General features: G+C 39.8%; 2 protein-coding genes across 2 annotated transcripts; both read left to right on the top strand.

Annotated features, from left to right (window-relative positions):
* Positions 1–3,736: 3,736 nt before the first annotated feature.
* LOC103520191 (leucine-rich repeat and immunoglobulin-like domain-containing nogo receptor-interacting protein 3) lies at positions 3,737–12,669 on the top strand. Its single transcript, XM_026831414.1, is given in 8 exon segments — positions 3,737–3,997; positions 4,144–4,435; positions 4,504–4,657; positions 5,604–5,845; positions 9,406–9,721; positions 10,291–10,623; positions 11,031–11,308; positions 12,478–12,669. Coding segments are annotated over 8 exon segments (2,037 nt in total). The 5' UTR covers positions 3,737–3,767.
* Positions 12,670–13,122: 453 nt separating this feature from the next.
* On the top strand, positions 13,123–14,677 carry LOC103520190 (leucine-rich repeat-containing protein 70-like; the record flags this gene model as incomplete). The annotated part of the gene is made up of 2 exons (XM_008485282.1): positions 13,123–13,152; positions 13,751–14,677. Coding segments are annotated over exons 1-2 (957 nt in total), but the record flags the coding sequence as incomplete, so codon positions are not given.
* Between the last annotated feature and the right edge of the window lie 304 nt (positions 14,678–14,981).

Here is a 14,981-nt window from a genome sequence, read left to right as displayed (position 1 = left end):
AAAGTAAGGAAGTAGTAGGTGGAACTTAGGAGAGAAGTTTTTGAAGATTGAAACCGTCAACACTAAAATTGATTTTAAGGACACTGTCTGTAGGACTGTAGATAAACTAATTTAAATTTCAACAGTATGTTTAGGCTTATAAAAGAGTCTATTATTGTGATGTAATAATGTTTCACCTAACCTTACATTGTGATTTGGCTGCAAAGAATGAGTAGGCCAGTTTTTGTGTCAGCCAAATTTAACTTTTTTACTTTCTTTCTGACTTTCTTTTAAGCGGCAATGTTCTTCATATCTCCCTTTAAAAAAAGCGTTCTGCTACTGCTAACTTCTAATTAATTAATAATTAAAAATAAATACTCTTGAGCCTCACATTATCATTTGTTAGTCTTTACAGATTTTCACGGTCTATTTCAGTCTACTTCATGCGTAAACTATGAAAACAGCACCAGCAGTCCAGTACTATACCAGAATCAGAATCGAGATCTATGAATGACAAGATAAAGATACAACCAATATGTATCTACTATTGGAAATATTCAATCGCTGAGTATTGAGCAGCCATACGAGTATACTGACGCACAATATTGCAAATTTTGCAACAAATCACGTACATATTCCCGCGAAATGAACGCTACGAAAATGATGCAATATGGCGTAGATACCAACGCATTTCGCATCAACAAAATGTAGATACATAATTATAAATACATCGGTTAGGTGTGTCAAAACGTGTACGCACAATATTGCAAATTTTGCAACAAATCACGTACATATTCCCGCGAAATGAACGCTACGAAAATGATGCAATATGGCGTAGATACGAACGCATTTCGCATCAACAAAATGTAGATACATAATTATACATACATCGGTTAGGTGTGTCAAAACGTACAAAATCGATTGAACCAAATTCAAAACACGACAAGAACAACCTAAAATTTACAGAAATGGAACTTCCTAGACTGCACATATGAATGCGCCAGAAATACTTCAAATGCCCTAATGCACCAGACACATCATTGTGTGAACGAAATACTTACCTAGAACCTACGACTGCACATATGAATGCGCCAGAAATACTTCAAATGCCATAATGCACCAGACACATCATTGTGTGAACGAAATACTTACCTAGAACCTATAATTATGTTCATAATCTAGTTGTGAGACGTGCAAAAAATACTGCAAAACCCAACGTCGATATCTATAACGGGAAAAGTTAAACGGAAATAATACCTATCACATTTTATGCAGACATTGGTATTAAGCACAACATAGTATTACACATACAAAACCTATAAGTATGCAAAAAACATGTGATAAGGATATGTGTGTTAATGATGTTTAGGATATGCGAGGTGTTGAGACCTGTACGATCTATCCCACATGTAGTTAGAGAAGTATTTGAAACATGTTGAACAAGAAGTGTCTGCCATGGAGCAAAGACATGTTTAATGGGCGTTTCGTTAGTAGTACGTTTTATTCAATAGTAGTCCGTTTTATTTAGGACTTCAATAGTAGTCTTTTAAGCAGGCGTCTCTTACTAAAGAAAACTGCAATCAACATAACTAAACAAAGCCAAAGAAAAGTTAACAAAAGTTTCCCTCATGATGACGATTTCATAAGTCAATTTTAGGAAATCTTCGGTCCTTTTAAACAGTCTCATGAAGGCTGAATACATGTACAGAATAATAGAAAACAAAAGTCTCCATCTGAAGAGTGACATAAGAATGAAAATAGCCCAACTCACTGATGTCAACCTACTAATCCTACTATTAGACGGGATGAAGAATCTATTGGACCTAGGCACTGGGAATCTGTGGCGCTAGCAATCACCATGGTCAAACGGCGTAGCCGTCACATTATAGTAATCCAACTGATGGGACTACACAAAGACATGATCGCAATAAGAGGACATACAAAAACATCATAATCGCACTCAGAGGATTAAATATAAAGACATAATCGTACTAATCTAAAGAAAACTGCATACAAAGACGATAATCGCACTAGAATGGCTAAACATAAAGAAATTCTTCTGATAGGGATACTAGGAAATCTAGGAATACAGGAAAGAGGATATAATGGGGATTTTGGACTAGTTGAATCGTTCACTTTTCATGTAGGCCACTTCAAAAACCACGAATCCGGCGTGGAAGAAATTGATGAGAAAACCACTCGCGGTAACAACAAATGGCCAAGACTTGGAAGATGATTTCGAAGTAAAACTTGGAAAATCACGAACCAAGTACCAAAGTAGTAAAATTATAAGACGAGAGAAAATCACCAACTAAGTAGATACCAAAACAATGAATTTGAAATGAGAAAAAAGAAAAATTGAAATAACAATCTAGGAATACAGGAAAGAGGATATAATGGGGATTCTGGGCTAGTTGAATCGTTCACTTATCATGTAGGCCACTTCAAAAACCACGAATCCGGCGTGGAAGAAATTGATGAGAAAACCACTCGCGGTAACAACAAATCGCCAAGACTTGGAAGATGATTTCGAAGTAAAACTTGGAAAATCACGAACCAAGTACGAAAGTAGTAAAATTATAAGACGAGAGAAAATCACCAACTAAGTAGATACCAAAACAATGAATTTGAAACGAGAAAAAAGAAAAATTGAAATAACTGTAAAACATGAGGGTAGTTAGGTAGATAGGACTTTCATCGACTCCATTACTTTTCAGAATTCTATTATGGTCGGAGGATGATTTCGAAGTAAAACTTGGAAAATCACGAACCAAGTACGAAAGTAGTAAAATTATAAGACGAGAGAAAATCACCAACTAAGTAGGTAGATACCAAAATAATAAAATTTTGAAACGAGAAAAAAGAAAAATTGAAATAATTGTAAAACATGAGGGTTCTGCTGAAATTATAAAGAACCTTAGTTAGGTAGATAGGACTTCCATCGACTCCATTACTTTTCAGAATTCTATCATGGTCGGATTCTTTATCAAAGGTGATCACTTCATACCATATACAATACCGACATACGAGTACTCGTACTACAACGATCATGATTCATGAACTTATTGATTTTCAATTACCCTTTAATCTGTAAAACTAATGGCTTTTCAGGCCATAAAACTAATCCAGATTAAAGCCGATATATTTATTACAGCTATCAGCAGGGGCAGTAGCCAATGTGACCTTGCATTCTACTATCTTGAACTTTCAGATCTTAATGGCCACGTGTATTAGGTACCAGCACAAACATCCAATATTTCACATTGTTATCTGTACACATATGTGGTCACTGCACCAATTGTACTTTTACCAGAGTTATGAGGGTTAGAGGTATCCCGTGTGAGGACAAGATAGAGGTATCGAAATAGTTGGAGCGTGACTCAGTTTCGCCTTAAGATCTTTGTAATCTTGGGTCTCCCATGTGTGGGTCCGTTGGAATACAGTCGAATGTGCCGTTCGGTATGTACAAGGCTTTCTTTGTTGATTTTAGAGTCCGTAGATTGTAGCGTAAAAAACTAAGGGTCTCTTCGTTAGGTAATCATCGTCATGAGAGGTACAATCAATACCTCTGAACTAGCTAAAATGCTCTGCAGTTTGTTCAGAGACTTGGTGAAAGACTAAATTTATTAGGGTAGCACTACCGTCTACCGTTCAATGATGGTTACATCGTAAAATCGTAAACATTTCGAGATCTTTACCTACTACTTCGGAAAACCCATCACTAATTTTTCAAACCTTTTTTGTTTCAGGAGTAGATGGCATTAGCATGGCTGCGACATTTGAACACAATGACGTCACACTTCTCCCCCTTCCACCTGGTCACACTGATCCTACTGACAGCGTTGATACAGGGTGGCTCAGCCCAATGTCCTTGGGAAGATGAGAGCGAGTCCGAGCTCCAGAGTACGTGCATATGTTCCTACAACACCGCTAACGAGCTTAGCATACAGTGTAACGACCTCACCAACTATCCCTTGTTCAAGGCCACCCTGAACAAACACGTCAACACCAAAGTGCCATTAGATCTCCTCTACATTAACAACAGCGCCATTCGCAACATCAATGAGAACACATTCAACGGTATCTTCATCAAGAATCTCCAACTGTCTCATTGTCGTATCAACTCCATCACACCCAATGCCTTCCGACACTTGGAGTTCACACTCTAGATCTCCTCTACATTAACAACAGCGCCATTCGCAACATCAATGAGAACACATTCAACGGTATCTTCATCAAGAATCTCCAACTGTCACATTGTCGTATCAACTCCATCACACCCAATGCCTTCCGACACTTGGAGTTCACACTCAAGCATTTGAATCTACAAGAAAACGACCTTGAGCAAGTTCCCGTGGAGACGTTGCGGCATTTGAAGAATCTGACGCTCATCGATTTGTCGAAAAACAAAATCGGCAAGATCCCTGACGACTCGTTCTCCACACTGAACAATCTCGTCACGCTTAAACTCTCAGATAACAACCTCACGTTGTACAAGAACAGCTTCCGTGGATTGGAACTTAGTTCTCCACACTGAACAATCTCGTCACGCTTAAACTCTCAGATAACAACCTCACGTTGTACAAGAACAGCTTCCGTGGATTGGAACTTAGCTTGAAGAATCTCAACTTGAAGAACACCAAGCTGAAGTCCGTTACCCCTTACTGGAGATAGGTGGGTACTATAGTGCTGACATGATGAGGAAAGGTTCCATTCTTTCGATTACATTAGTGGCAATCAAGATCAACAACATAAATGTCTTCAAAACGGATAATGGTGGAACTCAAAGTTGAGTTCAAATTTCATTAGCGTTGTCATAGAATTTAGACTATTCAACTTTGAACGAAAAAGGAACAACCTATCAAACAATACAATACAAAGTAAAACTTTTAACACTTTAAATTAAAAAGTTAAAAGCAACCATAACAAATTTGATGGCATAACTGCCCACTCAGTTAGTGACAACTTCCGAACCTATAAATTCTTCGGTAACTGATAAACAATGACAAAATGAAAGTAAGGAAGTAGTAGGTGGAACTTAGGAGAGAAGTTTTTGAAGATTGAAACCGTCAACACTAAAATTGATTTTAAGGACACTGTCTGTAGGACTGTAGATAAACTAATTTAAATTTCAACAGTATGTTTAGGCTTATAAAAGAGTCTATTATTGTGATGTAATAATGTTTCACCTAACCTTACATTGTGATTTGGCTGCAAAGAATGAGTAGGCCAGTTTTTGTGTCAGCCAAATTTAACTTTTTTACTTTCTTTCTGACTTTCTTTTAAGCGGCAATGTTCTTCATATCTCCCTTTAAAAAAAGCGTTCTGCTACTGCTAACTTCTAATTAATTAATAATTAAAAATAAATACTCTTGAGCCTCACATTATCATTTGTTAGTCTTTACAGATTTTCACGGTCTATTTCTGTCTACTTCGAAACTTGTCAGTTGTCAGACATGTTTGGCAATTAAAAGGACTTTGCCCTTTAAATTTTGGCCCTTATCAGGTCTTTGGGGGCATAGATACCCTTTCTCTGAGTTCCTCAGGTCACTGCACCACTGATTGAGGAGTTTGCAATTTTGCACGGATTTTGCCTTATCAACTCATTCAGTGTTCTGAATAAGATCCACTAATTCTCTAGAATCTGTCTACTTCATGCGTAAACTATGAAAACAGCACCAGCAGTCCAGTACTATAGCAGAATCAGAATCGAGATCTATGAATGACCTTGGAACGAAACATTCTGCAAGAGCTGAACGAGAATGCGTTCCTAGGTGTTGAAGACACATTGAGCTCACTGAGCCTGCTCAACAATTTACTCACAGAGTTTCCGACCAAAGCTATCAACACTTTGAGAGAATTGAGGGTAAGTGAACATCATCATATAAAATTCTTTCTTCTTCTAAGTTTTTGGACAATTGGAAAATCAAGACTCCTACTATCTAGGATTCCTTTTTATAAAACTTACAAGTCGCGCCTGTATCAAAGGCAAAGTGATTCAAATTTTCCGTTCACCAAACAGATGGCAGCCTGACAGGACAGGTGCAAAAATGGTTTTATACTTCTGCTCAAAGGTAATTAATTTCTTGGAGGTCCTTCATTCCTCCATCGAAGACAATCCATTAAAAGTTTATGAATGAAACAATCTAGGTTTCCTTTTTATAAAACTTACAAGTCGCGCCTGTATCAAAGGCAAAGTGATTCAAATTTTCCGTTCACCAAACAGATGGCATCCTGACAGGACAGGTGCAAAAATAGTTTTATACTTCTGCTCAAAGGTAATTAATTTCTTGGAGGTCCTTCATTCCTCCATCGAAGACAATCCATTAAAAGTTTATGAATGAAACAAAGAAGATAATATTATTTCAGTCTGGCCGACTTTTATGGCAACCTTACGATTATGGCTGCACTTTAAGGCAAATTCATTACCGACTTTCATCCGGCCTGTACAATAAATTTGCACTTTAAGGTGTGTATTCGTTAGAATCATTAGCAAATTTAATACTTTGTACGGTTCATGCATTATGTCCATCAGACACCAGACAATCTAGGCACTATAACTAGGCTTAGTTTCAGTTTTTATACTTTTTATAGTACGATCTTCACTTGGCCTGTACAATAAATTTGCACTTTAAGGTGTGTATTCGTTAGAATCATTAGCAAATTTAATACTTTGTACGGTTCATGCATTATATCCATCAGACAACAGACAATCTAGGCATCAAAACTAGGCTTAGTTTCAGTTTTTATACTTTTTATAGTACGATCTTCACTTGAAATGTCCAAGTCATAGTTTAAGAGTAGAAATGTAGGTTGTTTCTGAACTTTTTGATTTATAGCATTAGCTTGGAGTTTATTTGAATTCCTATTGTAAGCCGCGTGCATTGTACCATAGTTGGAAATTAGAATACAGCTTAACGCGTCTTAATAGTATACCTACATCAGAGTCCAATTGTCTTGGGTCGCCCGATTTCTATTTCGCTAAGTAGCGACTATGTGGTTTAGTAAAGGAAATATTCAATCGCTGAGTATTGAGCAGCCATACGAGTATACTGACGCACAATATTGCAAATTTTGCAACAAATCACGTACATATTACAGCGAAATGAACGCTACTAAAATGATGCAATATGGCCTAATGAGTAGATACGAACGCATTTCGCATCAACAAAATGTAGATACATAATTATAAATACATACATCGGTTAGGTGTGTCAAAACGTACAAAATCGATTGAACCAAATTCAAAACACAGACTTCAGATTTGGATTTTTCACAACTTTTTACGTAGGAATCGACCTTTTATTCATAATTTTTACCCAACTGCAACTGCTCCATTGTCTTGGGCCGACCGATTTCTATTTCGCTAAGTAGCGACTATGTGGTTTAGTAAGGCAGAAGATTATCTTTTGTTAAGCCTACATAAAAGTGGAAGTGACTTGTGTTGTAATCAAGCTGCAACAGAAATGGTATGACAAAACCGTTGCTGGATCAAACCAAGATCCCAAACGCAGTGCTAATACACAACCGAGTTCTAATCCTGGTGCAGCCAAGTCAAGAACCAAAATGTGATGGTGCTAAAGAACTTTTGAAAAACCACCACTCATACCTGCCATTCACGCTCAGACCGACTGACAGCTTTAGGTCTAAGCGCGAGTGGCCGGCCTTAGCTAGGCTCGTTAGGGAAACTTCTTAATTTCTATTGTTGAAATACTCATTTGGGAGAAGTAGAAAATTTCTCCAACCATCAGCACAAAAAAAAAACTATGCCTAACTCTGGAAAAAATAGGCAAGTTACAATATCCAAAACAGATGACAAAACCGTTGCTGGATCAAACCAAGATCCCAAACGCAGTGCTAATACACAACCGAGTTCTAATCCTGGTGCAGCCAAGTCAAGTGCCAAAATGTGATGGTGCTGAAGAACCTTTGAAAAACCACCACTCATATCTGCTATTCACGCTCAGACCGACTGACAGCTTTAGGTTTAAGCGCGAGTGGCCGGCCTTAGCTAGGCTCGTTAGGGAAACTTCTTCATTTCCATTGTTGAAATACTCATTTGGGAGAAGTAGAAAATTTCTCCAACCATCAGCACAAAAAAAAACTATGCCTAACTCTGGAAAAAATAGGTAAGTTACAATATACAAAACAGGCCTGACAGGTGACAATGCATTTTGGTCGATAGTAGGTATTTATTTTTTAGAAAACAATAGCAGCAAAAAACATTCGACCATCTCGACTGTCAAGTATTGTCCACGAAAACTGACACTCTGAAATTCAATATTGGAATATTGGAAACTGCTCGTTTTGTCCATATAGCTATTTCAATTGGACTGTATACTTTTACTTAGATGCTTACGCTAGATAGACTACATACTTTGCCTGTGTCTATCTTAAATATCTACCGAGTTCTAATTGAAATATTACGAATTACAACGCTTTGTGTTTTTTCAAACTATAAGTAACAATGTTACTTCACATCTTGTCATGATTACTCGACGCTATTTCAATTGGACTGTATACTTTTACTTAGATGCTTACGCTAGATAGACTACATACTTTGCCTGTGTCTATCTTAAATATCTACCGAATTCTAATTGAAATATTACAAATTACAATGCTTTGTGTTTTTTCAACTATAAGTAACAATGTTACTTCACATCTTGTCATGATTACTCGACGCTTTTTATAACAATATCTTCTCGCCTTGATGACGAAATGACGAATTCGTTTCATATTTTCGGGAAGTTTTTACTTTCTTCTTCAAGAAGTGTAGGCGTGAAGGTAAAACGATCGTGGAGATGTAATAATCACTTGGTATTAAGCTTAGACGTATGTAGCAAGTTTCAGTAAGCACGCCTGTGTATCTTTACACGAACCGATTCGGCTCGTCTTTTTCACCATCATAGATCGGGTTCCTCTGAAAATGAACTTTTGGGATCGAGTGGATTGGAACACATCACATGCCATCAGCACACTCCATTTGTCAAGGGTCTAGGTTTTCCTTGCCCTTGGGATCAATTTAATTTGAAGGATATAATTTATTGACTAACTTTCCCAACAGGTCCTGGACATCGGGTTCAACTTGATCACCGTTCTGCCAAGTGCAGCCTTCAGCGGAAACCCCTCTCTCACTCTCCTCGCCCTAGATGGCAACCCAATGGCGACCATTCCTTTCTCCGCTCTGCGTCATCTAAACACGACCTTCACTTCGTATTAAGCCTAGACGTATGTAGCCTATAGCTGGTTAGGGTTTAGCTGCTCTGATCCCTATTTGCTATTTGTACTTTTGTAATCCCACAGCAAGACACTAGTCTGCTCCCTGTTTAAGGTCCCCCAGCCAGACTTACGAATCTGGTTGTTCCGGGTAAATCAACCCGATTAAAAACTAGAACGATATGACTTACTGTTAAACTTTCCCAACAGGTCCTGGACATCGGGTTCAACTTGATCACCGTTCTGCCAAGTGCAGCCTTCAGCGGTAACCCCTCTCTAACTCTCCTCGCTTTAGATGGCAACCCAATGGCAACCATTCCGTTCTCCGCTCTGCGTCACCTAAATACCACCCTGCGGGGTTTGAGTTTGGGAGGCCACTTTCTCCAGTGCGACTGCAAACTCCGCTGGATTGTAGAGTGGATCAAACAGGGCGACCTCCAGGTTACAAGTCGAGAACGAAACCCGCAATTCTGCTCGTCGCCTGCGGCGCTGCGTGAGAAGAGCTTCTATCGGATTGATGTGAAGGGTGAGTTGGGGATGTCATGTATAGCCATTATTAGTTCACTTTTGGTCTATTATAATTTAATTAAGATTCTCTGTAATGTAGGTATACTTTTACAGTAAAATTACTGCTTGGACTACCGGTGACATATGTAAATATACAGTTTTCGAGAAGAGCTTCTATCGGATTGATGTGAAGGGTGAGTTGGGGATGTCATGTATAGCCATTATTAGTTCACTTTTGGTCTATTATAATTAAGATTCTCTGTAATGTAGGTATACTGTTACAGTAAAATTACTGCATGGACTACCGGTGACAACCGGTGACATATATGTAAATATACAGTTTTTGCCAATGAAGAAATTACAGGCAATAGGGTGGAAGCTGGAAGAATTCTTTCGGAAGAACCCTGCCATCAAAAGATTTATTGATCAGCGGCTTTTTTTTGTAGTCCTTCATTACACCTTTAGTGTGTTAGTGAAAGAGTTCAATCATTGACTTTCGCATCACTTCAGTTTTTTGCCGTTATTCAGTTTAGGATTACTCACTTTTGAAGTTTTGGAGTTTCTCATTTCATTCCAACCGATTCCCAGATCTCACATGTGACGCCGATTCGGATCCCGCCGTCTCGGAAACGCTCGGCGTCGGCACCGTCCAAGCCACCGACGTCGACCTGGACACCGTCGTCGCGACGTCCAACATCGGCCAACAACAAGGTCAGGACGTTCCTCTAGAAGTGACCTACATAGAACCGCCCACACGATCACCCCCGCCCGCCCCCACCACACAGAGACAAAGGGTTTCCAGTTCGACTACCACGACCACAACGGAGGCCCCCACTGAACCATCAACCACTACGAGACGACCGACAACCACACCATCTCCACCGCCCACCACGACCAAGTTTGTTGCGACCACGCGAAGAGGTGAGTTAGACTGTGGTTATAGCAGACTTCGACTCCGCATGGTAAATTGTCACTCTACGCAAGTGGTTACATTGGTTCCGAAGGTATTTGTTCAGAAGTCACGAAAATGGAAAATTGCTACAAACAGGAGCTGTCAAAAATTAGCAGTGACCAGTGTTATTATAGGGTTAGGTTAAACGCACAGAGGAGCTTTCACAATTTGAGCAGTGACCAGTGTTATTATAGCGTTAGGTTAAACACAAAGAGAAGCTTTCTTTTTCATTGTCACGGCTTCTGAATAATTAACCTATATTAACAGTTATAAGACCCCAGGCACAAATTCTAAAAACCCATTTCATACGAAACCAAAATCATTTGACGTAGGTACCTACAAAAATAGACGAATGACAATTATTTCTTATCCACAGCCGGCAACCTCCTAACCCGCCCAACTACCGCGTGGACCACCCAACGACCGCCCCTCGTCTTAGGCGGCGGCTACCAGCGTGCTTCGGCCGCCCAAGAAGTCCTCGTGAAGAGCGCCCACCGGCACGATAACTCCGTCATTATACAATGGGACTCTCAGACAACCAATATTCTCGGGTTTCGTGTCGTGTACCGGCTGTTTGGGGATAAGATCTTCAAGCAGGGGCCTCCTCTAGAGGCGAGCGAGCGAGAGTTCAAGATCAAGAACGTACCACCGCAGGTAAGTAGATAAATCTATGAGCGAGATTCTTTACTCGCACTGGACCGGTTTAAACGGTTGAATCCCCTTCCCCCAACTGTGAAGAGTGTAAGTGACTTCTGTTCGTCTTTTCAAGACGAATCTTCACAAAGTCACGTCAGAATCTTATCAGTAAATTAGATGAGATTCATTACTTGATCATTCATATTGATATCTGTAGAATTCGAAGTACGGTAGACAAATCTGGAAGTTTTAGAAGCACCAAATTTAGCACTAAGATGCTAAACGTTCAAGAAAACTTTACACGATTTGGTCCGGTTAAGTGTTGCTCGAACTCAGGGTAAAGCCCGTGAATTTTCGATATGAGTTGACCGCCCCTCGTCTTAGGCGGCGGCTACCAGCGTGCTTCGGCCGCCCAAGAAGTCCTCGTGAAGAGCGCCCACCGGCACGATAACTCTGTCATTATACAATGGGACTCTCAGACAACCAACATTCTCGGGTTTCGTGTCGTGTACCGGCTGTTTGGGGATAAGATCTTCAAGCAGGGGCCTCCACTAGAGGCGAGCGAGCGAGAGTTCAAGATCAAGAACGTACCACCGCAGGTAAGTAGATAAATCCGTGAACGAGATTCTTTACTCGCACTGGACCGGTTTAAACGGTTGAAACCCCTTCTCCCAACTGTGAAGAGTGTGACTTCTGTTCGACTTTTCAAGACGAATCTTCACAAAGTCACGTCAGAATCTTATTAGTAAATTAGATGAGATTCACTACTTGATCATTCATATTGATATCTGCAGAATTCGAAGTACGGTAGATAAATCTAGAAGTTTTAGAAGCACCAAATTTAGCACTAAGATGCTAAACGTTCAAGAAAACTTTACACGAATTGGTCCGGTTAAGTTTTGCTCGAACTCAGGGTAAAGCCCGTGGATTTTCGATATGAGTAAGCTATTTGGTGCCTCACGACTCTGTTACGTTCAATGAAGAAAACCTTTTGGAGGGACTTTGATACGATCAATCAAAAAGACTCTTTAGAGCAGTTTAGGGGATCTCTGTTCATTCATCCCAGCTTAGGGGACTCACAATCAAAATCAAATCTCAAAATCTTTGTGGTAAAACAAAGCTTTTTCATAACTTATGTGGATATCACAACCAAGTGCTTTGCAACCAATCATTTACGATCTTTCCAGGAATGCATCGTAGTTTGCGTCATCTCTCTAGAAGACATCAACGTCACGCCGGAGACCGTACCCTATTCGCAATGCCGCGAAGTGCGCACCACGACCTCGCCCACCAATCACATGGACAAGATCACAATTGCGGCCAGTGCAGCGATTTGCGGAACGGTACTCATTGCGGTCATCATCTTTATTGCCCCCTGATCTACGAGAATATCTACTTAAGGTGCCTGGCCTCTTTATTTGTACCTATATTTGGAGGACTTTGTTCCCATTTGGGTACACCAGCCTCCCTAGAGGAAGTACTTTGCAGTTCCAGGGAAAATTAAAGGAAAAAAGTAAAAAATCTGCCTAGAATTTCAACAAGTTCTGCAAAAACAGTCGGCACAGAATCAACACAAAAACCAAATGGTTTCGTCAAAGACCTAGTCTCACCTTCATAACAGTATTAAACATTACCACTCGTACATCAGTAACATCCATTCATATCTCCAACCACAAGCATCACACTACCAAATCCACGATTAACTCATTCATCCCAACCACAACTTAGATGACCACTGGTATTTGTCTTACGTCTGTGTTTGTTTTGTGTGATTTGCTACTGTTTGTTCAATGAGGGCAACGTACTATTTGCAGAAGATTGGGGTTACCACAATGGTCAATGCTGGTAAACCATACACTTCAGTTAGAAGAAGAAGAGATTATATATTTTTAAAAAAACACATAAACAATCTGCCAGCCTCTGGCTGGTTGCCAAATAAAAGCACAGAATACCAATTAATCATAGGATATTTGTCTTCAATAAGATTTTCTTTCTAATCACGTAGATTTCTTGTCACTCTTATCATTTGCTAACTGAATAGATATGATTGTGAAGAATATGTAACGACTGTTTGATAATTGTTTCAGATAATTCTTGGACGTGTTTTCTCTGAATATTAATCCATAGTTCCATTACACTATTGAATGGATTTACCTGTTATACGAGTACTTCTTGATATTTTCACTTGATTTTAGAGTCCGTAGATTGTAGCGTAAAAAACTAAGGGTCTCTTCGTTAGGTAATCATCGTCATGAGAGGTACAATCAATACCTCTGAACTAGCTAAAATGCTCTGCAGTTTGTTCAGAGACTTGGTGAAAGACTAAATTTATTAGGGTAGCACTACCGTCTACCGTTCAATGATGGTTACATCGTAAAATCGTAAACATTTCGAGATCTTTACCTACTACTTCGGAAAACCCATCACTAATTTTTCAAACCTTTTTTGTTTCAGGAGTAGATGGCATTAGCATGGCTGCGACATTTGAACACAATGACGTCACACTTCTCCCCCTTCCACCTGGTCACACTGATCCTACTGACAGCGTTGATACAGGGTGGCTCAGCCCAATGTCCTTGGGAAGATGAGAGCGAGTCCGAGCTCCAGAGTACGTGCATATGTTCCTACAACACCGCTAACGAGCTTAGCATCCAGTGTAACGACCTCACCAACTATCCCTTGTTCAAGGCCACCCTGAACAAACACGTCAACACCAAAGTGCCATTAGATCTCCTCTACATTAACAACAGCGCCATTCGCAACATCAATGAGAACACATTCAACGGTATCTTCATCAAGAATCTCCAACTGTCTCATTGTCGTATCAACTCCATCACACCCAATGCCTTCCGACACTTGGAGTTCACACTCAAGCATTTGAATCTACAAGAAAACGACCTTGAGCAAGTTCCCGTGGAGACGTTGCGGCATTTGAAGAATCTGACGCTCATCGATTTGTCGAAAAACAAAATCGGCAAGATCCCTGACGACTCGTTCTCCACACTGAACAATCTCGTCACACTTAAACTCTCAGATAACAACCTCACGTTGTACAAGAACAGTTTCCGTGGATTGGAACTTAGCTTGAAGAATCTCAACTTGAAGAACACCAAGCTGAAGTCCGTCCCCGAATGTATTAAAGGGCTGAAAAGCCTCACGTTCCTGGACTTGGCGCAAAATCTGCTCACACAACTGCCCGGGAATAATATGGGCATCTTCAAAAACCTCAACTCGCTGACAGCTCTCAACTTGGAACGAAATATTCTGCAAGAGCTGAACGAGAATGCGTTCTTGGGTGTTGAAGACACATTGAGCTCACTGAGCCTGCTCAACAATCTACTCACAGAGTTTCCGACCAAAGCTATCAACACTTTGAGAGAATTGAGGGTAAGTGAACCATGATCATATAAAATTCTTTCTTTTCTTCCAAGTTTTTGCACAATTGGAAAATCAAGGACTCCTTACAAGTCGCGCCTGTATCAAAGGCAAATTGATTCAAATTTTCCGTTCACCAAACAGATGACAGCCTGACAGGTGCAAATATGATTTTATACTTATTCTCAAAGGTAATTAATATCTTGGAGGTCCTCCATTCCTCCATCGAAGACAATCCATTAAAAGTTTATGAATGAAACAAAGAAAAGAATATTATTTCAGTCTGGTCGACTTTTATGGCTACCTTACGATTATG

The sequence above is a fragment of the Diaphorina citri genome, unplaced genomic scaffold (genome assembly GCF_000475195.1).
Source record: "Diaphorina citri unplaced genomic scaffold, Diaci psyllid genome assembly version 1.1 scaffold3310, whole genome shotgun sequence".
NCBI lineage: Eukaryota > Metazoa > Arthropoda > Insecta > Hemiptera > Psyllidae > Diaphorina > Diaphorina citri.
The sequence above is the reverse complement of the archived record's forward strand: the minus strand, read 5'-3'. Positions and strand labels throughout refer to the sequence as shown.